This window comes from Molothrus aeneus, chromosome 1, assembly GCF_037042795.1.
Source record: "Molothrus aeneus isolate 106 chromosome 1, BPBGC_Maene_1.0, whole genome shotgun sequence".
Classification (NCBI taxonomy): Eukaryota; Metazoa; Chordata; class Aves; order Passeriformes; family Icteridae; genus Molothrus; species Molothrus aeneus.
In genome coordinates, this window is record NC_089646.1 from 129,754,987 (window position 1) to 129,778,847 (window position 23,861).

At 39.7% G+C, this 23,861-nt stretch overlaps 1 protein-coding gene across 1 annotated transcript in view; it reads left to right on the forward strand.

Moving 5' to 3' along the window:
• The window catches only part of RNF19A (ring finger protein 19A, RBR E3 ubiquitin protein ligase), a 57,867-nt gene extending 34,698 nt beyond the window's left edge, over nucleotides 1–23,169 (forward strand). Inside the window, exons 3-11 of the mRNA XM_066547640.1 lie at nucleotides 1,761–2,511; nucleotides 8,302–8,510; nucleotides 10,428–10,572; nucleotides 11,125–11,287; nucleotides 15,672–15,786; nucleotides 17,797–17,958; nucleotides 18,619–18,832; nucleotides 20,463–20,606; nucleotides 20,974–23,169. Of these exons, the coding sequence (XP_066403737.1) occupies nucleotides 1,895–2,511; nucleotides 8,302–8,510; nucleotides 10,428–10,572; nucleotides 11,125–11,287; nucleotides 15,672–15,786; nucleotides 17,797–17,958; nucleotides 18,619–18,832; nucleotides 20,463–20,606; nucleotides 20,974–21,649 (2,445 nt within the window). The 5' untranslated portion in view covers nucleotides 1,761–1,894 and the 3' untranslated portion in view covers nucleotides 21,650–23,169. The remainder of the gene's footprint in view (nucleotides 1–1,760; nucleotides 2,512–8,301; nucleotides 8,511–10,427; nucleotides 10,573–11,124; nucleotides 11,288–15,671; nucleotides 15,787–17,796; nucleotides 17,959–18,618; nucleotides 18,833–20,462; nucleotides 20,607–20,973) is intronic.
• Nucleotides 23,170–23,861: the final 692 nt, after the last annotated feature.

Genomic DNA, 23,861 nt, shown 5'->3' on the forward strand with positions numbered 1-23,861 from the left:
AAAGCAGTAATAATTCAGCATTTGAAAAATAGAATATGGTGGCTTTTTAATTCTAAAAGAACTCTAGGGGCTCAGAATGTAAGACCTCTTTTTATCAAAACCAGGAGAAGTACGTATTTCTTGGTAGGGGTTTTTGTGGGGGGGTGGGTTTTTTTCCCCTTTTTTCTCTTGTCTTTGATGTTCCCACTTGAGGAAGGTAGTATCCATGCGGAGCACTGCCATACCTGCTGGTCGTGGATTCTGAGCGGCGTTGTCTTGGCTCCCTGCTGGTGCAGACCCAGCAGCTGCCCGTGGCTGTGTGCAGAGGGCCCAGCAGTGGCTCTGCTGCCAGGGACAGCCTGGGGGCTATTTCGGTGTTTCCTCTTTGGAGAGGGATTCCTGTTTCCGCTGCTGCTGAGCCGTCCCCTGAAACTTCCCTACTCTCGACCCAAGCAGCTCAGTGATCCCTTCCGGAGGCTGCAGCACGTGTTTGGATTTGTGCCGGTCTCTAAGGGCTGTGCAGACTGCTTAGCTCTTATAAACACAGGCATTCATCTCTACATTCCTTTGTTCCTACCTTTGGACTTAGTTTTAGTATCCAGTTTCTGATTTTATCGTTTGGTAAGGTCATAGAAACCCATTTACACCTTTCTGGGGGGTTGGGAAACACTGAGGAAAGAAAAGGATGGCAGTAGTTTTGCAGGGCAGTAGCTTTGCGTGTACATTTGCAACACTGGTGCAAATGTCTTCTCATTCTTCTGTTACAGATGCAGTTCATCAAAAGTTTAAAAAATTCCTATTGTACAGTCAAGCTTCCAAGAAGTGGGAATAGTTGCATGTTTGGGGAGAACTTAGTGGTTTTGGTTGGAGATGATCTGATGCTTTTTCCTCTGTCAGAGGAAAACAGGAAGAGTTCCTTCTTTCTCTCTCTTCTCACTGTGCAGTCATTTAGGCAGCAGAGAACAGAAGGAAATTCTTGCTGTCATCTTATACATAGGTAATAACTGAAGCTTGGTATGTGATGGGAATCTGGTTTGGGGGCTTTTTTTTTCCTTACAGAAATACATCTGATAAAAAATTCAAATGTTGTCACCTTAACTGTAGTCTTTGCCGTGCCCTTCAGCTTCTATATAATCAAGCAGTGTTGGCTGTCACTCTGCAGCTCTGCTCCCTGAAATATTCAGATGCCTTATGCTATAAATATGCATACTTCTCTGAGAACCCTCAGATTCTGAGAATATCTTGAGTTGTTTAGCCACAGTGATTTAATTTCTGCTGTCAGTCTGAATGGTTCAAAAAACACTGAGGAATCTTTCTTTTAATTAACTGTATTGGATTTGTACTTGACCTCATCACATGTGCAGAAAATGTAAGGTAGAGAAAACAGAAAATTTTCCAATGCTGTAAGCCTGTTGCTAAGCTTTATAGAAGAACTTGCATATTTACTTAATTGTCACCTTGGGTTTTGGTAATTTGTACACATGCATAGACACATGCACACACCCTGCTTCCCTTGGGGGAGCAGGGGAGTGCAGATGCCTTTCTCTGCACTGATTAAGTGTAACAAAGATAGTCCTTGACCAGAAGGAAATTTCAGGCTTGTTAAGATAAGAAGGATGTAAAGGCTAGAAAAAGCTGACAGGAAGAGGTATTGGGTCAGATGGTGAGGAAAAGAAGGTAGCAATAGGAATAACAGGTCACTAGAGTGCTGTGACCTTTCAGAACCACTAGTGATTGTTGTGATTCTAATCCTGTTTTTTTCATCTCTCCTCCTAATACAGGGAATTCTTCTGAAGGATTTGCTGGAAGCAGATACATGTGAATTTTCTGCATGAAGACTCTCAAACTGGATTACATAATAATATGCCTGTATCCTCTGCCTCTATTTGATCCTTAAAAATGATTAGGATTGTATATGAAATTTAACCCCTTTCTGATGAGTGACCTAGACATGAGTTTACATCGGCAAATGGGCTCTGATCGGGACCTCCAGTCTTCTGCTTCCTCTGTGAGCTTGCCATCAGTTAAAAAGGCACCAAAGAAAAGAAGAATTTCATTGGGCTCACTTTTTCGGAGAAAAAAAGACACGAAACGCAAGTCTAGGGATTTAAATGGAGGTGTTGATGGAATTGCAAGTATTGAAAGTATTCATTCAGAAATGTGTACAGACAAGAACTCTATTTTCTCCACGTGTACCTCTTCTGATAACGGAACAACCTCTAGCAGCAAACCAAGCGGAGACTTCATGGAATGCCCCTTGTGCCTTTTGCGGCACTCCAAGGACAGGTTCCCGGAGATAATGACTTGTCACCATAGATCCTGTGTGGATTGCTTGCGTCAGTATCTGCGCATAGAGATCTCTGAGAGCAGAGTTAATATTAGCTGCCCAGAATGCTCAGAACGCTTTAATCCTCATGATATTCGTTTGATACTAAATGATGACATCCTGATGGAGAAATATGAAGAGTTTATGCTTAGGCGATGGCTGGTTGCGGATCCTGACTGTAGGTGGTGCCCAGCTCCAGATTGTGGGTATGTATTTTTCCTGTATTTGCAAAAAAGTCACAGTTATAAATACATCATTTTCATTGCATTATGATTTTTGAAAAGTCACTCACTTTACTTAGGGTGTTGTTACTGTTGTATGAATAGGTAGCAGATAGAATTCTGTTTAATAAGAAAAAAGACAAGAAATCAAAACAAATTAAATTGAAAACAACAATAAGAACCTCTCCAAGCCACAACCACCTTCCCAAATAAAATGCTTTCTTGAGTAGGTTTTCCTTTTTTTTTGGCACAGAGGGAGTTTCAGCAATGTCAAGCAATTTTTATTGGTAGATGCCTGCCTTTATTTACAGCAAGCAAAAGAAATTTAGATGTTGCACTGCCAAGGTAATGATACAAAGCTCAAACTGAAGAGAATTGAAAAATTGGTGACTGTAATTTAACTTAATTTGTTAAAGCACTGTGGGCAATTTGGCTTTTGAACTGTGAAAAATGATTTAAGCTTTTCTTTGAATTAAAAGGCCTCTCCTGCTTCAGATATCTTCCATCTTGTGGCTGATTGAGACAGCACTTGTTGCCTGTCAGCAGGATTCTGATGTAAGATAATCAGCTTGTTCCTGCTTATTATCTGGGGAACGTAATGTTTTAACTTTGCTTTAATACTTTAAACAGTTCTGAAATCATGCTGAATTCTAAGTAGGCTGAATACTAGTGAGCAGCAGCTCATCATGCTTTTGTGCTGCTGGTGTCTCATAATGCCATTGTTCAGCAAGCTGCTTTTTAGAGATTGTTTGTGTTATCATACTGCTTAAAGATTATAGACATGACTGCAATCCAGATGTGCAGTGCACACTAAAAACTCAGAGGCTGACAGCTCTGTTTCAATGGCTCACAGACGAGCAGTAAGAAGAATGAGGAAGAGGAAGAATGTTCCAAGAGAACAAGCAAGATAGGACTGACTGTTAGGTAGATTAAATACTCCAATATTAATAACCAGGTGCTTAACGTTTAGGACTTATTTAAAATACAATTTTGCTTTCATACTTTGAAAGAAACGGAATCTGCTAACGCAAGTCAAAAGCAGGGACTGGAAAGGTGATAGTTTCGTATCTGGTCCAAAGTGGGATGGCATTGCTGTGGCATAGTTTGAGGACAGAAGGAAAAATAACTTGAGAGATGTTTTGGTTGCATGAGCTTGTAACAAAGTCATATGGACAAAGCCAGTACAGTTTACTCTTAATATTTTGATACTGAAAAATAAAACAACCACTGGAAGGTATTATTTGATATTCAGAAGCATGCTTTGCCCTGAGTTTTTGTGGTATAAGCAGTTATTATTCAAGTTGAGGAGAAGCATTTAAGACCTGTTAAAATATTTTCTATTATACCATGTTTGTGTTTCAGATACTTTTTTAGTATTTAATTAAGTAGACTAAGGCAGGTTTGTTTAACCTGTTTTGGTTTTTATGCATCAATTTTCTTATCTGTTTAAAAAAAAAAACAAACTTCTAAGAATCTTTAAGTGGTCAGAGCTGTGATGATAATTGCTATGGATAATACCATCATAAAAATAAAAAGTGGGTGTTCAGAGCAAAGTTCAAGTTCCATGCAGTCATATGGGACCACAGCAATGCATTAGTGTGCAGCAAGTATTTAAGTCATTGCTCCAGAACTGCTTGTTGCATGCTCCATACTCTGGGAGGGGAGTCCTGTGAAAAATACAGTATATTTCCAGGCAGATAAACTCTGCCATGTCTGTGTGAAGGGAATAAACTTGTACTGCATGGGCAACCTTATGTTGAGCTTTTGGTACCATGATTTTTCCTTATACTTGAAGTGGCAGGGAAATGCTTCACAGTGATAGATGAGTTGTGCTTTTAATGCACAGATAGTGCCCCCTCACTGAATTCTCATTACTAAGTTTAAAGTGGAATAAAGTTGGCTACTTGGGTACTTCTCAGGAGGATCGCTGTTTTTGGTTGTCATCCTAAACAAACAAGGGCTCTTGCAACCATGTTTTGTCTTTTTTCCATCCTTCTGATTGTTTTGAAACCTTCAGAACCTTTAGATCTGTTGGGCAGCAGGGATTGAGAATTCAGCAGAAGTTAATCTAAGTACTTTAGGGGAAAGGGCATACATACTACTTGAACAACAGACAGACCATCAGTAGTGCCTCCAGCAAGAGTAGTACCTGTGTATGAATCCTCCTGTTAAAAATTTAAATTTGGCTTTCAGGCAGCCACCACAGCACTGTCTGACAAGTCTGTATGTGCCCAGCTGAGGGAAAGCACACAGAGGGAGGTAGGAAGGAGAAGTGGGAGTGGTGTGGAAAGTAATAATGGGGATTTGATGTTGTGGTGGAGCTTAGTAGAAAGATGAAGGAACTCTACAGGTGTAAGGTTTAGGGAAGCAAACACTACTCAGACTTCCACAGAAGAGCCTTTGCTAACAAAGGCTGTTCAGGGATGATGCATGACATTCAGTGCACACAAACTGCAGATCAGCAGACATTTACTTTCATAATTATGTGGTGCAACAGTAGTCACAGTTTCTAATTGCTTTGGCAGCTAATCCACTTGTACAATATGCAGTTAAATCTGGGGTTTATTTCTTTTTCTGAACAGTTTTTGAAGTGTCGTACTGGCAGAATGCATTAGGGTTATGACCTTTTAGCATGGATCAAATATTTCATGAAGGAGATGGATGGAATGCATTTACTAAATGTGCAATTAATCCCAAAGTAGGAGAGGTGCAATAACTTCAGAGGGTAGCATAATTTCCTGAAGTTGACTTGAAGATTGGAAACAGTACTGTAATAAATAGGAAATTGGTGTGAAATTGAGCATTTTAGTAGGAAAAAATTACTGTACAAATAGATAAAAAATGGATGGTGCAAAACAGTGCTTCAGCTCTTCTTAGTGTGGATCGAATGTCCCATGTAGTACTGTTTCAGGGTTTGGGCGGCACACTAAGTCAAAAATCTGGACCAGATAAAGAGCACATAATTATAAAAAGTTTGATCCCTGAAATGAAAAAATTGAGGGAAACTAGATCAGTCTGTTAAAACATAGGAGTTTTTTTTACATCATGGGTCTCCTGGGTTCTAAGGAAACAACAGTTAATGGTTAAGAACTAAATAATTCTTTTTCTCTCTGTTTCAAATCTATTTGAGTAAAAACAAGTCCTAGGGTCAGCAAAACAAGAACCAAACAGATCTTGAAACACAGTTATCTACAGTACCAAATGTATTGCTCTTACTTCTGTCCCAGTGGAGAACTTCTTATCCTTCCCATAGAAGAACTGCAGATCAGTTTGGAGGAGAAGCTCTGCCCTGGATGGGCTGAGGGGCCTCCTGCACTGCAGCAGCCCCATGCCAGAATGGTCCATACCACTGGCACCACACACTTTCTGACCCTGGGCTGCTTCACCCACAGCTTCTGTTGCAAGCTCAAATGCATCCTGATCATGTTGTTACCTGAAGCACTGTGGAAGTCTGGACCAGCTCTAACCTACCAGCAGTGGCTTGATGGGAGACATTGTCATAGGTGATCCTTCCCTGAGGAAGGAGCACTGGTACAAAACCTCATGAGCCTTCTCCTAGAACAATATCTTTATAGTCTGTTTTTCATACCAGTTCTCCAGTGTAATTTTAACAGGCATCACTGAATCAGTATTCCAGATGAGTTCTGTCTTTTCTTCTGTTTGAACTATTTAATGGTTTTGCTCTGAGATTGTATTGCTGACATTATTAGAAGAGAGCAGTGATGCCTTAATGTTCATACCTTTATCAGGTAAAAAGCAGATCATGCAAACGAGTACAGATTCTTCTTCTATCTTTTCACTGTGCAGCCTTCAATTAATGGCTCACTGCCTCTGGTTTTTGTTTTACTGGGTATTAATCTGAGTTTGGTTGGTTGTCCCTTCTCTCACCCCAAAGGACTTTAGGCCTTCATATCTCCTTTGAAAAGATCGCAAACGTTAAAATTAAACCTGTAATCCTGTACAGTTCAAACTGAGATTTTTCTCTGGTCTAAAAAGTTATTTTCTAAAGGTTTGCCAAATTCATCAGTCCCAGTTAGGGAGTGCTTTCAGGGATGTGCCCATGCTTTATGAGTGATAGGAAGGTGGCAGGATATAAATTGATACTTTATTCTGTGTCTTAGACTTGAGATATTTTTGGTCTAAGATTAGCAAACTTTGAATGTATCGCCGTATGTTGAAGGAGTGTTTGGATCAGAGTCTCTTTGTGTACATGCAAAGCAATTATCTCTTCAGTTTGCAGAAAGTGGGGAAAATGAAGCTGATTAACTTGGCAGCAATATAGAAGAGTCTAGCAAATATTGAAATAAATCTCTACTTGGAAAGCAAGAAATATTTGTAAACAGACAAAAGCATGTATCTCATTTGTAACTGCATCATCTGTAAGTTAAATGTTGAAAGCCCTATTTGTTTGCAAGATTTCCTAGGGAGGAACATCAAATATGCTGTTTTAAAACAATAGTGGAAGGGACAGGATTTGCATTAGCTTTGCAGAGTTTCAGATCTAGCTACTTCAATAAAAATAGCTGAATTTTAAGATAGGCTTGTAAGTGGGAATATTTTTAAAGTATCATTACTAATAAAGAATATATTTTGAGTTAACTTATGCAACTGCTATAAAATGGACAGGGGGTAAAAATAAACAGTCTTTAAAAATAAAATTACCTTAATTTGAACAGACAGAAACTTAAGTCTTGTTGCATTTATAAATCTGTTGAAGTTCAACTCAGGGACCCTGTTTATGGGAATAAAAGCATACATCTGTTTTAAATGTTCATACCAGTGGACTTAGTATTATATATTTAAAAGAAAGCTATGACATAAAATTATTGAAAAAAGCTACAATGGATATGAATCAATAAACATGTATACATATGTTTGTATTTACTGTTAATGTGAACACATTGTGTTTTTTACTGTGTGAACTTTGAAATGCAGGTCTAATGAAGGAACAGTTTTGTCACTTCAGCTCATTGTATAGAACTGTTCATATAGTGTCTGATTACAAAGCAGTGTGACACAGTTTTGTAAGTGTCAGCATTCTTGGAGGTTTTTTGCTCTGTAGTGATGTCAGAGTAAAAGTGGCATTGAGGCCCAAACTCTTACCAATTTTTACCTTTGTATTAGAAATGTATTTTTAAAAATGCCTTAATTATTGAGAAACCAAAATCCTATTTATAAAATACTTGGTTCATTGTTTTGACATTTTAAAATACAAAGAGTTAACAAACATCTATTTAAAGTAAGTAATAGTATTCATGATAAAAGGCAATTAGTAAAATCCTAAAATGTCTTGCAGTGTCCAACCGGATGTCGTTACAGCTGTAGGTTACATTGCAATGGACAGGGTCAATCTAAGACATGCCCGGAGTGACTGGGACACTTCTGAAACTATAACTTTTCCTAATTGCTTCAACACCTTTTTTGGGTTTATTGTCCCACTCTTCTAAACTGTGGTGTTTCTTGGTGACTGTAAACCTTACAGTATTGCATTCAGCTTCAAATACAGTATATTTGAATACTGCATGGAGTAAAGATGAGTGAGTGTTGCAGTGATGATAGTATTTCTGTACAATCTTAATCCAATGCAATGGCAATAGAGTTGTGGAAAGAGGAGTTTAGGAGCTGGTGCTGGCCATCTCCTGAAGGAAGTAGTCAACTTCTGATGTCCACTGCCTTTGTACCTGCTCCAGCTGCCCTGCCAGCTGTGTAGTCAGCTTTGTTCTATACTTGGAGCTGGTTTTGTGAACAGAATTCTCTCTCGCCCCGTTGTTAAAGGTACGCAGTGATCGCGTTTGGATGTGCCAGCTGCCCCAAGCTGACGTGCGGGCGGGAGGGCTGCGGGACGGAGTTCTGCTACCACTGCAAGCAGATCTGGCATCCCAACCAGACCTGCGATGCCGCTCGCCAGGAGAGAGCCCAGAGCCTGCGCCTGAGAACTATTCGTTCTTCATCCATCAGTTACAGCCAGGAATCTGGAGCAGCAGGTATTTATCACTGGGGTGCTGTGTCTGTAAAACATCTTTTCTGTACATTTGCACAGTTAGCCCTAGATAAGGAAAGAATGGAATAGTTATAGGGTAGATAGATACTAGATGCTTTGTCTTTCAGAAACATAAAATAAATAATTCTAAATTTGGATTAAAATGTTAAGTGTTATGCTTTGAAGTACTCTGTGACCAGAACATCTGACTTAAGTCTTAAAAGCTTGTCACCATTTTAAGTTCTTTGTAGTTGAAAAATGGGAAATCAAACTTGCTGCTAGGCATCCTACATCTTGCACATTGACATTTTTAGTTGTATCACTTTGTACACTTGCTTTCTCCACTGTAGGTGAAGTTCCCCAGCTGTTAAAATTAAAACTCGTAACCACTGATTTTCTGTTTTCAAAAAGACCATTACTCTGATGCCAGCTTTGATGTTTGATATCTTTGTTAGTACTAATTTCTGGTTTTCCAGGAAAAGCTCATCTGTCTTGTCTACCAGAAGGCAAACAATTCCATCTCTTAAAGCTGAGCTTGTTTGTAACTCCCAAAAAAAGCAGATAAACTATTCAGAGTAGTGTTTAGCACATCAAAATTCCAGTTTGCTGTTGATAAGAATTGGCTCTGAATTACACCAAGCTCTGATTTATTTGGCAGCTTTTGTCTCTGCCTGAACAAGCAAGGTAGATATTTGGGATAAAGAGTCCCACTTGCACCTTGTAGTTAGAGCTATTTTTCTCCAATCCAGCCCCTGACTCAAGAGTCTCTAATTTGTAGTTTGCACTGGCTTATTTTAACAATGCATCCCATCTTGCCCTAAAAATTAGCATCCTGCTTTAGCTTTCAAATAAAACTGAAAATAAGCTAAATAAATTAGCACACCAGCTCCTTTCCTTACCCTTTTGGTTCCTCTCAGCCTGAAGAGCAGTAGCTCTGCCTTTCCTGTGCTGAAGAATTTGCTCTGTGTACTTTCTGCCCTGTAGGCTGTGCATGTGCTCTCATGTGGGAGTACCTAATGAATCCTTTCAGCTGCTTACTCCTTGTGCACTGAGCTTGGTAGAGGTACTTTTTTCTGCTGGTTCTGCACCCCTTTAGGTATTCTTTCTATCAAGAGCTCTCCTTTCCCTTTGTCTTACCTAGTAGCACCGAGGCAGTAAACTTGGAATTCTGTGTTAGGAGCTGCAAGGTATTTCTGCTGCTGTGAATAAATAGCTTGTCCTGAAGTGCAGGTGCTAAACAGGAGTGAAGATCACAACTGTGGGGTGTGTGTGTATCTTTCACTGTTGCTCAATGACCTCTTGTTTGACAGAGCTGATCGCTTAACCTCATTTTTCCACATTTGACTTGGGAACATGGAGATTTTCCAGAGTTTTCTTCTGCTCCACTATATTTTTTGGGGGCGTTAGTAAGTATAAAGTAGGGCTGTGAAAAGGACTCAAGAGGAGGTTGGCAGTACCAAAGAAGTACATTAATGTGAATGAGGAGATGGATTTAAGATATGTTAACAGAGTGGAGACTGAATATTAAAGTACAAGATTCATAACAGCATGAAAGGTAAAAAAGGATTATATTTAAAGAGACCTTATTATCAGTCCTGTGTTAGCATACATATTTAATGTCAGACTCTAATATATATTTCATTAAGCTTAGAAAATCTTGAACAGAGAGTATGCATTAACTATTCAATTACTTGAATGTGGTCTACTACACCTTGTTTTCATTAGTTTTGCTCAGTCCAAGGTTTGTAAAAACAGATTTGATACCAAGTCATGGCCAAATGAAGATTTGTAAAGCAACCTTATAAAAAACTTCAGTTTTTCAGATAACAGTTCAATCAGTTTTCCCAAATGTATGTCTGTATTGTGATTATATTTGATTGTCTAAAGAACTGATATGATTCTAATATTTGTCTTTAAACAGCTGATGACATAAAGCCATGCCCACGCTGTGCTGCTTATATAATAAAAATGAATGATGGAAGCTGCAATCACATGACTTGTGCCGTCTGCGGCTGTGAATTCTGTTGGCTATGTATGAAAGAGATCTCAGATTTACATTATTTAAGGTACATTTAAGAAAAAAAATTCTATGTGGTTGGTGATTTGTTTTCTAAAGTATTTAGAAGGAGATTCCCAAGTGCTGTAAGTTTGGCTTTCTTCTTGGAGTAGAGAATCACAGTTGAAGTGTTCATATTAGAGAATTAAGTCAGTTTTCAATATATGTATTTAAATTAGTGGTTTATTATTTTTATTTTAAAATATTTTGTGAATTTTATGCATGCAACATGTTCTTAGTACAAATCAAGTATTTTGGATTAACACACTCTCTTTTTACTGATGTCCTGATACATTTATATTGTCCTTGTATTAGGCAATACAGAAGTTCTGATTATACAGGTTACTGTGAACCATAGATTGGCGTGTAGCAATATGCTGCTTGTTACATTGCAAAATATGTTCTCAAGGCAAAAAAAATCTGATTAAATAACTGATGGTGTGTTACATCTGTAACTTGAACCTAGGGACAATAATTTTGTAACTAGAGAAATGTTCAGTAGTGTATAGCTACCTTGATTTACTTACTGCTTCTTTACAGCATTCTTATTTCTCTCTATTAGCCCATCAGGTTGCACATTTTGGGGAAAGAAACCATGGAGCCGTAAGAAGAAAATCCTGTGGCAGCTCGGGACACTTGTTGGAGCTCCTGTAGGAATTGCCCTGATAGCTGGCATTGCTATTCCTGCTATGATTATTGGAATTCCTGTCTATGTGGGACGTAAGGTAAAAAGTGCTTCAACTCCCAACATGCTTCAGGTTTTACCTTCTGTTGTATGGCTTGGGTGATACTATGTTCAGTTGGGTATCTTAACTGGCCTCTAAAAGAAAAAGACAAAACAAAAACCCAAACAATCTCCAAAATACCAAAGCAGCCAACCCCTACTTTAAGGATATTTGTGTCAGTTGTAGAGGAATGAAAAGCAGTGTTTTTAAGAATCTAGGTTCTCTTAAAACTTGCAGAGCAATACACTGAACAATATCCAATTTCTACATCCTGCCATGAAAGTTCCAGCATGCTTTTTCAGAATTGCTCTGGTTTTAATCTGTGGCTTCCCTTCTGTCCCTTAAAATGAAACAATTTTTAGCGCACAAGGAAGACAAAAAGGATTTTTTTTTTCTGAAAAGCAGCTAGTTACCAGAATTTTAGTATAAAATTATACTTATTCAGGCTTTTGTATTCACATATTTAAGCATTTATACTCAGCAGCTTGTTAATTGCCTTGGGCCAGTCCACCAATGTGGAACAGTCTTCAGTGCTAGCTAGCTTGCCTTCATTTTACTTCTTCTAGGAAGGAGCTAAACATGATCATGCTAATCAGAGGGCAGTTGATATATTTCCTCTTAAAAAATATAATACCTTTTACTATAAAGTAATCAACAAATTCTTATATGCAATTTAAGCTATAGTAATAAATTATCTAGATCTTTAGGAAATAGGCTTTTTGAAATTATGGCTTGGAAGATTTATTTATCTGCTTTTATCAACATGGATTCTTGCAGTGACTGGCACAGACTCATAATTCTGCATTTGTTGGGGAGGGAAGGGGGAGTGTGTCTGCTAGACAAAATGTTTAGGGGTACAGCTTTTCCACTGTATTTGTTTAATCTTTTTCTTTCTAACAAGTACCCCGCTTTCTGCTACAGTTGGGGTTTGACCTTTTTATTCTGTCACAGCTTAATCCCATACAGTCACAGGAACCTTGTAAGTGAGGAGAGGAAGAAGGCAGCAGTTACCTGTTTCAAATTGCACTATTAGCTTTTCTCATTATATTTTGGAATAGGGCCCTATCACAGAGCACCTTTCATGTACTAAAGTCTCAGAGCATTAGTCTGTGAGGGCAGCCTGGTGAGAATTTCTGTGGTACCCCAGTGCTTAGTGGTCATTTCTCTGTGACCCTTGTCAAATATTTGCGCTTCGAAACATCTGACAATGGAGATCCCACAGGCCCTTCAAGCTTGGTTTTCTTAGAAAAACTTGGTGTTTTTAACATAGGTATAAGAAGAGAATTTACATGAGATTCCTACTGCTCTATTCTTCAGCTGATGCAGAGAATCCTTTTGTTTTGCAATATGCTGTTACATATTTAATGATACTTCAGGTCCATTCTTAACAAACCTAGCACTTCCAGCTTTTCTTGATGAACTGTCAAGAAAACACTGGTTTAGGTTTCTGATTCTCCTCTTCTGGATTTCCTTGTAGTCGTTCATGCCACCTTTTTGTCCAGTTTGAATACAGCAGTGAAGCTGCAGCATTACTACTGCTGAGTTAAATGAAGGGGTGATTCTGTGCCAGTAACTACCAGTTACCTCCTCTTCAACAACATGCTATCTTCATTTTGTGTACTCCAAAACACAAACTCTTTCCCACATACTGGTAATACAGGCAATTGGCTTCTTCCTACAGGTAGTCTTGAACTCATTGCCATTCAGCTGCATCTGGTCATTTCAGGCCATTTTTTCAGCTTCTCATGACTGGAGTGAATTCTGGCATTCTTGTAACCATGCCAGATTGTACTGGCCTGAATTTCAACACACACGTTCCTCTCCTTCCATCTTCCACATTAATGAAAATGTTCAATACCCTTGGATCCAAGGCACATCTCTCAGAAGTACAGAGTGAAGAGTCTAAATTTGGGGAGTTACAAAAAAATGACTATTCACATGTTTTCTGTAGTTTAACATGAAGCTTAGTAGATTTCTCTCATTCTTTTTTTTCAGTCTGGACTATTATAACTACTTGAGTGTCATGCAAGAATGTAAGAATTTAATTAGTCAGTGTGTGACATCTGTTTCTCCCCATCCTCAAGGCTGACTTATCTTGTTACTGGAGAAAATTAAATTGGCATGATTTCTACTTGAAAAAAAAAACCCCTCAGTGTGACCTTTTTGTTTCCTACCTTTGCTTTGATGTTTACAAGGTCTCAATTTTCAGGAAATGAAAGTTCATTCATTGGTCTTCCTCAGCTTCTTGGTTTGTACCCTTTTTAAGATTATCATTGCCATTTAACCATTTCCAGTTTTCCTGGATTTTTTTTTCCAGACACCTACTAATAATAATTTTCAAAAATTACTATTAATGACTCTGAAATTTGGCCTGCTGAGATATTTCTCAGATCAACTCATGTAAGTACACTCCAATCTGCTGCATTTATACAGATCTTACTTCTTTGTCACCAGTTGTCTGGCTCACGGTTGATCTTTAATGGCAACTGAAGGGAAAAGAAAATAGGAACAGGTCTCCAGTTTCATCTGCTGGCTGTCTTTCATTTTTGTTAAACAGCAAATTGATCCAATTTGGTCTTCCTCTTACTAGCACTGTACTCATAGAATAATTTCTTCTTGACTTTGATATCCCTTGCTTTTTGTCTCCCCTAGGTTAACCTTTCTGATTTTGGCCTAACACCCTCATGCTGTTCTTCTATACCCATTCATATCAGTTTGACCTACTTTCTCTTTGCTTAATGCTGCTGCTGCTTTGGTAAAGGAAGCTTCATTGTTCTTTTTCAACTTTCTGTCTGTCCTTTGCATTGGAAGAGTTTGTGCTTGTGCTTTGATAGAGTTTCCTTGAGGAAGTGCTAGTGTTCTGGTTTTATAGATATAAGTCTTGAAACCTGATAAGTTTCTGTGTTTATTGAAATCTCTCTTCTGGCTTAGTATTTTTGTTTGGTTATTCTTTATTATTTAGTCAATATCCAGAAGTTTCTTATTTCATAGTAGTTTCTACCAATGTGACCTTCTATCTTGATGTTTTAAATCAATTTCTACTCTGTAACGTCTTCCTTCCATTCCTTTTTTTTGCTTTGTGTTTAAGGAATCCAGTAACCTTTATGGATGTCTGCTTGTTGCATTATGCCTTTTGTTTCGGGAGTTAAAATTGTCTGTTACAGTAAAATTCAGCACCTTAGGTGATCCTGCTAATTGATCAGAAACCTAATCTTTCTGGGTTTATAATTCTTACATACTCACACTGTGAGAGTGTTCATGTTCAGTTTTTCCTTTTTCATCCATAGACATGTTCAATATTCAAGTGCTCCCTCACTCTGTATTGTACCTCAGAGCAAGTAAATGCATTCTCGTTGCACAAAGCACAGTGCCTTCTCTGCCTTTTCCTTGCCTGAACAAAGACTTTGTTTATTCCAAAATGAAAACAGCCTTACCAAATCTCTAATTGAAATTATATTTTAGAAAGCACAGCATTCAACAACATGCTATTTAGAAAGCATGACATGCAACTTGTTTTTGTCATTGTCTTCTTGTGTACTCATCTTTTGTGTTCTTCCTTAGATGGAGTGAGGATTAACTTGGCTTTGTGACAGCCATTGAGATACCTGTTGTTCCTTTGTAATTATATCTTAGATGTAGTGCATACCTCTGAGAAGCCATGTTCCTAGGGAGAGTAAATGAAACACACAAATGTGAGAAGTCTCTGTAGCTCAGTGATCTTTAAAGGCCTCTCAGGTTCTTGTGGGGGTTGTGGCAGGTGAGTTTAAGGCAGTCACATTTCAGAGTTATTGCAGACTTGAATAATCAGTAAGAGGTTTGGGCCGCAGGTTCCTCAGTAAACAGAAGCACAGCTAAGACTCAGGCTTGCAGAAACATTTCTTGTCTCAACAGCTTGTCATGAGGGGGTGCTGGAGAAGTGGAGTTCTTGCTTTCCCCTCCGTCCAGGCTGTGTTTGGTGAAGGCTCTCTTGTGGCTCTGTTATGTCAGCCTGTTTCTATAGATCTAGTAATCTGTGAAAGTTTCAACTCCATACTGTTCAGGGAAAAGACAACTGGGAATAAGATGTGTCAATTTGATCATATGTGGCAATTCCTTTATCCTGAATGTTATCTGCTTTTCCCAGCCATGTAATCTGGAGTAATGATTAAACAAGGCTCTTCAATGACTTAGCTCTTCAAACTTGAGGCTGAGAATAAATGCTTAATTGCTGGGTGGGAGGACTTCTTACTTGGAGAGTAAAATTAGGATATGTATAAATTTTATTTTCTTTGAGATAAGAAATAAATTGTTGCATAGAAGTGATGATTGCACTTCTTCCATCCTTGCAGCAATGTATTATTGATGTTGATAATACTCTAAACCCCCTTTCTTTTCTTCTTTCAAGATTCACAATCGATACGAAGGCAAAGACATTTCAAAGCACAAGCGAAATTTGGCTATAGCAGGTGGTGTAACCTTATCTGTAATTGTTTCTCCAGTTGTAGCTGCAGTAACTGTAGGTAAGCAAATACTACTATTTTGTGTCTTGGTAGCACCTTGCAACCAGAGCTCTATAAACACTCATGAGTAACACAACTAAGTGCTGCAGTTTCCTTTTATAGGTGAAGGAACCAAGACAAGGAAGAGCTTATACATTTATTGGGGCAGAGTCAACTTGATTTTAATGTAGCATTTCCTGAAGAATTAAGACTAATTTTTATCTTGAAAATTGAAGTTTCTACATTGTCACTTCAGGCTTTTAAGACTGAAATATTTAAAGGTTTTTTAAATGACCAAGAAAAAAACTGTTGCCACATTGTCTATTCATATTTTAATAACTTCATATCAAAATTTTCTCCGTGCAGAACAAAAACAAAAAAATTCTCTTACACTTAACTTTGCAGTAGTTGACAAACCACTTGTTTTGCTCTGGGAGTCAGTTCAAATTACATCACACTTTTTATCATGGTGATTGTTGAGTATAGCATTTAAGGAGAATCTTGCTGTTCCTTACAAAATAGTTGTCTCATCTTCCCAGGTAATTTCAAGATCACTGTAAACCCAGATTGTTTCTGAAAGGAGGGGACTTGCCTGGCGCTGCCTTCTTCTTTGTTGCAGCACAGGCATCTTCACAGTTGCTCAGTAAGCTGCTGTGGATAGCTAACTCACACTAAGACACACCATTTAGTTTTAAGTTGGATCAGCCCCCTGTACACACATTTTGTCTGCAGTGTTCCCCCTTGTGCCAGAAGCAATGCTCAGAGAGTAATGAGTAACGTCCAGAAGATGAGGCCACTTTTAGCCAGTGATGATTCAATTTGGCCATGAATCTGTGGCTTTAAACTGCTTGTTACCAATGGTGGACCACTGTGCAAATGAGGATATGCCAGCCATGAAACTGCTGTCAGTCTGCATTGCATTGTTCTCATGTGGCTGTGGTGTCAGATCCCTGCTAAACAGGTGGTGGGACACAGAGTCTCACAGTTGTATTTATAGGTCTGCCTTACTTCATTTCTCTTAAGCTGTTTCTTATTCCTGAACAGAGATGAAATGTGGCTTTTCAAGGAAAGCACTTGGGTTTTATGTTGTGGAGTTTTGCTCTTGCCCCATTGCCATTAACAAATAGCCTCCAGTCTCATGGCATTGTGTGGTTTTCAAAAGAATGACCATAAGAATATGGAGTGCCTCCTTGAATGTGAGCAATTTCTATTGAAGGAGACTTTGGAACCCTTAATTTAGATTAGACTGAGTAGCCTTTCTATTAGGTCTGCTTCCCTCCTGATATTTTCAGAGTATGCCAACTTGACATTTTTCAATCTGCTGGTTTTTGTACCTTCTATATAGTTCCATCAGCAAAGCCATAGGATGATTTAATTCATATGCCAAAGGACTAACTTCCATCTTCCACTCGAAGTGGTGGGATGGATGTGTATCTGTCTGTGCTTTAGTCTACAGTTCCTTCAGCTGGTTCTCCTTAATTCCTGCCACCATCCTCCATTGAATTGTTTACTTTTAAAGGAAAGCTTACATTGAAAAATCCCAGAGTAATAATAATGTTAAGTCTATTAAATTGATAGCAAAGCCGTGTCTCCCTTAAGTGGATGTAAATTGAAGCCCATTATTAAAGTAGTAGAGGTGCTAATTTTTTCAGTTGAGCAACATTTGAAATAGAAGTCTGCTGTTTCTGCCTCTCAGGTGGAACAGCAGAGTCCTCAGTGGAGCCTTTCTGAATCTTTAGAGGACTTTAATTTTGTTTGTAAATTATGTTATGGACATATGGAAAGTATTAATTCATCAATCATTAAGTTTCTCTTCCTGCCAAGGCTGACAGAGGACATTCTGCCTGCTAAAAGTACTTTCCTGTCATTTTACCTTTGTGATTTACCAATATTTCTTAATTTTGCTCCCTCTTGATCTCTTTCAAGTGTAATATTAATCAACTATTAAGTTATCTTGGAAAATGAAGTTGCCTTTATGAAAGGCTCCAAAATAAAAGTCAATTTAATGAAAAACTCTACTTCCCTCTGTAGGTATTGGTGTTCCTATTATGCTGGCTTATGTGTATGGAGTTGTTCCAATTTCTCTCTGCCGAAGTGGAGGCTGTGGTGTGTCAGCTGGCAATGGAAAAGGTGTCAGGATAGAATTTGATGATGAAAATGATATAAATGTTGGTGGAACAAATGCAGCTGTAGGTAAGAAAATTCAGTGTTGTGTTTTCTATAAATATGTGGGCTTTGTGACTTGTATTTTCTGTCTTGGATACTAGAGTAGCAACTTGCATTTGAGGCTGCTTCTGCTCATTGCTGAAATTGCACCTCTCAGATGATAATTGCTTCTCTGTGTCATTTTGTGCTGGGCTGTATTACAAAGTTATTGCCCATTTTAATCAAAGCCAAACTCAAGTCTTCTCCATAGGTAAGAGTTTTAACATACCATTAATGCTGCTCTTTCAGAATCCTGGTTTGTGAAAGCTGGTTAGATTTTTTATTTTTTGATAGGGCCAACTAAAGACTGGTCTGATGCTTCAATTTTTTGATTACATGGCATTATGCTGTGTGATGGGGTCTCTCTGCATTCCTTTTATCCATGTTTCCTATCCTACCCATGGTTAATGTTTTGCTGTCTTAAGTATGTGCTGTCAGGCATAGCCATTATAGCAGCACCAAGAAAGGTGTCTTTTAAAATTATTTCTGGTTTTGGGGAATTTTTTTTTTTACAAAGTTCTCTTTTTGTGACCATGTGTTTTATAAATCCTTCTTCTCAGCATAATTTCAGAAACAGCTTTCATGGTCACATTCCAGAAACAGCTAAGTGCTGCTTCCATAGCTGAGGAGCCTTGTGTGTTTCTGCAGATACGACGTCGGTGGCGGAGGCGCGGCACAACCCCAGCATAGGGGAGGGCAGCGTGGGGGGCCTGACGGGCAGCCTGAGCGCCAGCGGCAGCCACATGGACAGGATCGGCGCCATCCGGGACAACCTGAGCGAGACAGCCAGCACCATGGCCCTGGCTGGGGCCAGCATCACGGGCAGCCTCTCAGGGAGTGCCATGGTCAACTGCTTTAACAGGTGAGGGGCCTGCTGCCAGCCCTGCTCCCCCTGCAGCCACAGCCACTGCACCTCCTTGGCTTCCCAGTTTTTGTGTGCCATGGAGAGTGCCATGGTGAGCTGCTTTAACAGGGGAGGGGCCTGCTGCCAGCCCTGCTCCCCCTGCAGCCACAGCCACTGCACCTCCTTGGCTTCCCAGTTTTTGTGTGCCATGGAGAGTGCCATGGTGAGCTGCTTTAACAGGGGAGGGGCCTGCTGCCAGCCCTGCTCCCCCTGCAGCCACAGCCACTGCACCTCCTTGGCTTCCCAGTTTTTGCTTTTCAGTATCAGTTCCTATTTAACAGAAGTGTCTCTGGGAGATAAACAGTTCATGCCTGACAAACTTACTGTTTTTCAAGAGATCCTGCCTGACCACAGTCCTCAAGACTTTGCTTTTGTTTAGGCTGAGTGGGGCCTGAGATCTTGTTCTCCTGCTTCCCCAGGAGAGCTGCCTGTAGCCAGGAGTCAGAGGGGGGCAGCTCATCTCTAATGCAGCTGGGTTCTCTGGTGCACCTCACCCAAAATTCAGAACTGCTGACTTGTTTGGTCTGCAGGCACCAAGCTGTGCCTTCAGAACACCTGGGTGGAGTATGGACTCCAAATGGACATCAGGCAGGAGGGGAAGCAGATGAACACCTGGCCTTGCCAAGGTGCCAGCTTCTTGTCACATGCTCAGTGCCTTTTGTGAATTTGGGCCTTTCTGGGAGTTGGCTCTCCTGCACCCTGAAGAGAAAGGGACTGTGTAGAAAGGATTGTTAGCATGTGGAGTTCAGAATGGAATATGCTCCTTAAATCAGCTGCCAGCACTGCTCATTTGAGTAATTTGGCATTCCAAGGTATATAGAATAAAGAGAGTGAGATAGTATCAAGAATTCCCCTCCGCTAGGACAGGTGTACCAGGCTGTGACTGCTGAGTGAGATATACATACCCTCTTCTATAAAGAGCTGAGTGTTAAAACAAAAAAACAAAACAACAACAAACACAAACACACCAAAAAAAAAAACCAAACCCCAATTTCAATGTCAGTGCACAGATAAACAAGACATTTGGAAAAAAGCTTGTAATTTGATTTCTGGCATATCTGCTGAGCCCAGCTTAAGATTGCTCAGGTTTCTATTATTCCTGTTGTAGTTGATAGCAATACAATGTAAAGCAGAGTACAGAACACAGTTCTGTGCCTCTTATTTGATTAGCAGTAATTTGCAGCAGGGGATTCATGGGTACTATAATGTCTTGAATTTATGTACCCTTCTGATTGTTTTCACCATTTTTAGAGTACAGTGTACTATCTGCAGAAGAGCTGTAGCTGAACCTAGAAGCTGTCCTTGTGAATCTCAGGAGGGAAAGAATCCAGAACTTTCGGTTAACATCTTTAGGAAATTACTCTGTTTTTGCTTTGAGGTGTTTTTGTTTGCTTGGTGTTAATAAAAAAATAGTAATTTTGACAGTGGGAATGGAGAACGTGTGTCAGTAGGGTAAATAAGCCTATCTGTACTGGAGTGACTCAAGAACTCTTATTTCATAATTACTGACTTATTTACTCACTGCCATCTACAAAGTGTGCTTTAACTGTTGTGGTAGTATATGTAACTTTCTCTTTCTCTTTCAAAGACTGGAAGTCCAAGCAGATGTGCAGAAAGAACGATACAGTCTGAGTGGAGAATCTGGCACAGTTAGCTTGGGAACAGTTAGTGACAATGCCAGCACCAAAGCAATGGCAGGATCCATTCTGAACTCCTACATCCCTTTGGACAGGTAAGGGAAATGTGGTGAAAATAGAATATTTATAAGCCTTGCTTATTAAAGGATATTTTAAGCATGCCTCAGCTATTCTGCATTCAAGAATACACTTTGAAACAGTAGATTTTGTTACAAATGGAATTAGGTGTGACTGTTTTCTGCATTTTGGCAGGGTTATTTCCAAAGAGGAACGCCATTGCTGTAGCTCAGTGAAGCGTTTGGTGGTTCAGACTTTGTGTTTTCCTTTGAGCTGTTTATTTGGTTAAACTTTTCCCCTTACAAGATACACAGTGAAAGTGAGAGGGATGTATGAAGGAAAGCAGCAAGAGTTTGTTCCACCCTCCGACGACCTCTTACACTGACGGATTCTCCCCTGTTCTAGGGAAGGTAACAGCCTGGAAGTGCAGGTGGATATCGAATCCAAGCCAGCCAAGTTCCGGCACCACAGCGGGAGCAGCAGCGTGGAGGACGGCGGCGCTGCCGGGCGCGGCTGCTGCGGCCCGCCCGAGGGCAAGGCCGGCGCCACCAAGTGGTCCAAGGACAGCACGGCGGGGAAGAAGTGCAAAGGTAAGCTGAGAAAGAAGAGTAGCATGAAGATTAATGAGACGAGAGAGGACATGGATGCTCAGCTGTTGGAGCAGCAAAGCACAAACTCCAGTGAATTTGACTCTCCCTCTCTGAGCGATAGTATTCCATCTGTAGCAGATTCGCACTCCAGCCATTTCTCTGAGTTCAGCTGCTCAGATATGGAAAGTATGAAAACTTCCTGTAGCCATGGCTCCAGCGACTATCACACTCGCTTTACCACAGTCAGTGTTCTCCCAGAGGTGGAAAACGATCGCTTGGAAAGCTCTCCACAGCTGAGTGGAATCCCTGTGCCTGTTCCAGCTGCCCCAAGCACTGATGTTCCACAGCTGAGTTACATTGCTGAGGAAAGCATTAATAACGGATCTTCGACGGATGTAGATTTAGGGGTTGGTGAAACACTGAAAGAAACAAACAACAACCATTCACAACAGGCTGTGGAATTAAGCACTGCTATTCAGACTGAAATGTAAATCTGTAAGTGCTGCAAAAATCTATTTGCCACTAAAGAACCCTGTCAGAGCTGGTTGAATCACATGCGACTTCCGTAAGTTTCAGGTGACCAGCAGAAGCAAGGTTTTGATACAACTGCATTTTCTATATACTTATCTGATAAGGCAAAATACTTCCTATGGATCTTCGACCTATATGAAGAGACATGAAGGCTTTAACCAAGTGCATTACAGCAGTACAAATATGTCCATGTTTTGTATTTTTGCCACGACTTTGCTTGAAAGCGTATACTTGGTGTATTTAGATAAAAATTGGTAAATTCTTAATATGTTAAATGCTGAGATGAATAATATGTCCTGCACTGTTCACTTGGAAAATATGGGGTTTGGGATAAAGGGTGTTAGTTGAGCATTAGTGACTTAAAACCATTCTTGTGTGAACTCTTAAAATTAAGGGAAGCAAAGACCTGCAGAGACCTATACAAACATACTTCAACAGTGAATATTCAGAATGACAATTTTGTTTCATAACTGGACACACTGTATTTAGAATGCATGTAGAATGAACTGCATATCTTCAGATGGATGTGGCCTGTGTCAGAAGTGTTTGTATGTATGTACACTTTGAGCAGGGTTATGGCTTTTACATAATTTCAAAACATAAGAAATTGGTACTTAATATATGGTGGAATGGAGACATCACCTGTGTAGAACAGTGGGGTTACCTATTTATTCATGCAACCAATCATGCAGCAGGTAAGGCTACTATATAGTGTATAAAAAGTGTAAAATAACAATCCAGTGATTTCTAAGCATTGTAGAAAAGCAGTCACCTTTCCTTAGGGGGAAAATTGGTGCCCCGTCCATTCTTGGTGCCTTTGGAAAAGACTGGGTTTGAAGTGCCTGGTCGCCTGAGGATTTTACTGTAATGTTTTCCAAAATGTCCTCTTTGGCCACCTTGGATCACAAAAGAAAATCCTAGTGAATAAATGACTGTCATAGATATAATAATGAGGTATTGGCCTACCAAAGACTCACTCAGGCTTTAGTGGACTTGACATCTCTTTGCAAGACATGCTTGTCTTCAGTCCCAGAATCTTAAGTGCAGTGCAATGACTGCCCAAATGCAAAGATGGGTTCCAAATAAGCTGGCTTTTTTCTTTTTTTTTTGCAAATGGAGGATGTACAGCTGAACACAAGTTGAAGTTGGCCAAAGCGCCCACACTGTTAACATTTTTGGCTAAGTAATTCACTAAAATGAAAAAAGTTGTGAATCTCAGAATAACAGTTAACAATGTTCTGTCTTGTGTTTCATGTATTGCCATTATGGTGCTACTGGAGGTTTGATTGGATGAACAGAATGCCATGAGCTACAGTCCTCTTCCATGACTTATCCTCACCAGTTTCAGTAATAGCTTATAACACTAGTGCCAGTTACGTTATTTGGTAATGCTTGTTACAGTATTTGTATATTTGCAATTCGGTTTTGCTCAATAATATGCGTGTAAACTGCATATCTGAAATAAATGTCTAAATACTGACTTCTAGTGGCCTGTTGTTTAATGTGCTGACCAGCCTTATGAAAATGTGTATGTTCCCAGGGAGCCTTTTTTCCTGACTGCTCCTATCTCGTGCTGCCTTTAAATATTTTTATTTGATTAGGTGTGCTTTGGAAGTTGAATGTTCTGATTCTTGGAAGTGTAAGATCTAAAGTCAGTTGCGTTTTGTACAAGATTTCAGCCTTCTCTAAGATGAAAAGAAATCTGATCTGCTTCTTTGGCAGGCAGAACAGTAAATGGTTTTGGGAGAGGGATGCAGTTCTGGCAGGAGCTCTTTAAACAAAACTGCACTATCTTGGCACAAGTCAAATGGCTGACTGAACTCAAAATCTGTTTTCTCCATCTAAAGTGACGCTCTTCTCATGGCCTGCACAGAGTTCTTTCTGGAACACCACAGACTGGTCAGAGTTTCTGGGTAACACCTGGTGTTTTTTGCTGAGCTGAACTGCCTGTTCCTTTGGCTCATTTTCTCACCTGCATCATGAGAGGCCAGGGAAGTGAGAAACTAAAACCGATGGAGGGATGCATTGCAGAAGCCCAAGCTCAGTTGCCTCACCCGAAGCCCATATGCAAGTTATACTTCTGTCAGATGGAAAAGTTATTTCAGCAAGTTCAAACCTACCTCTTAATTTCTCAGGACCTCAGTTTTGCTGTTCAAGTAATTGGAAATATGG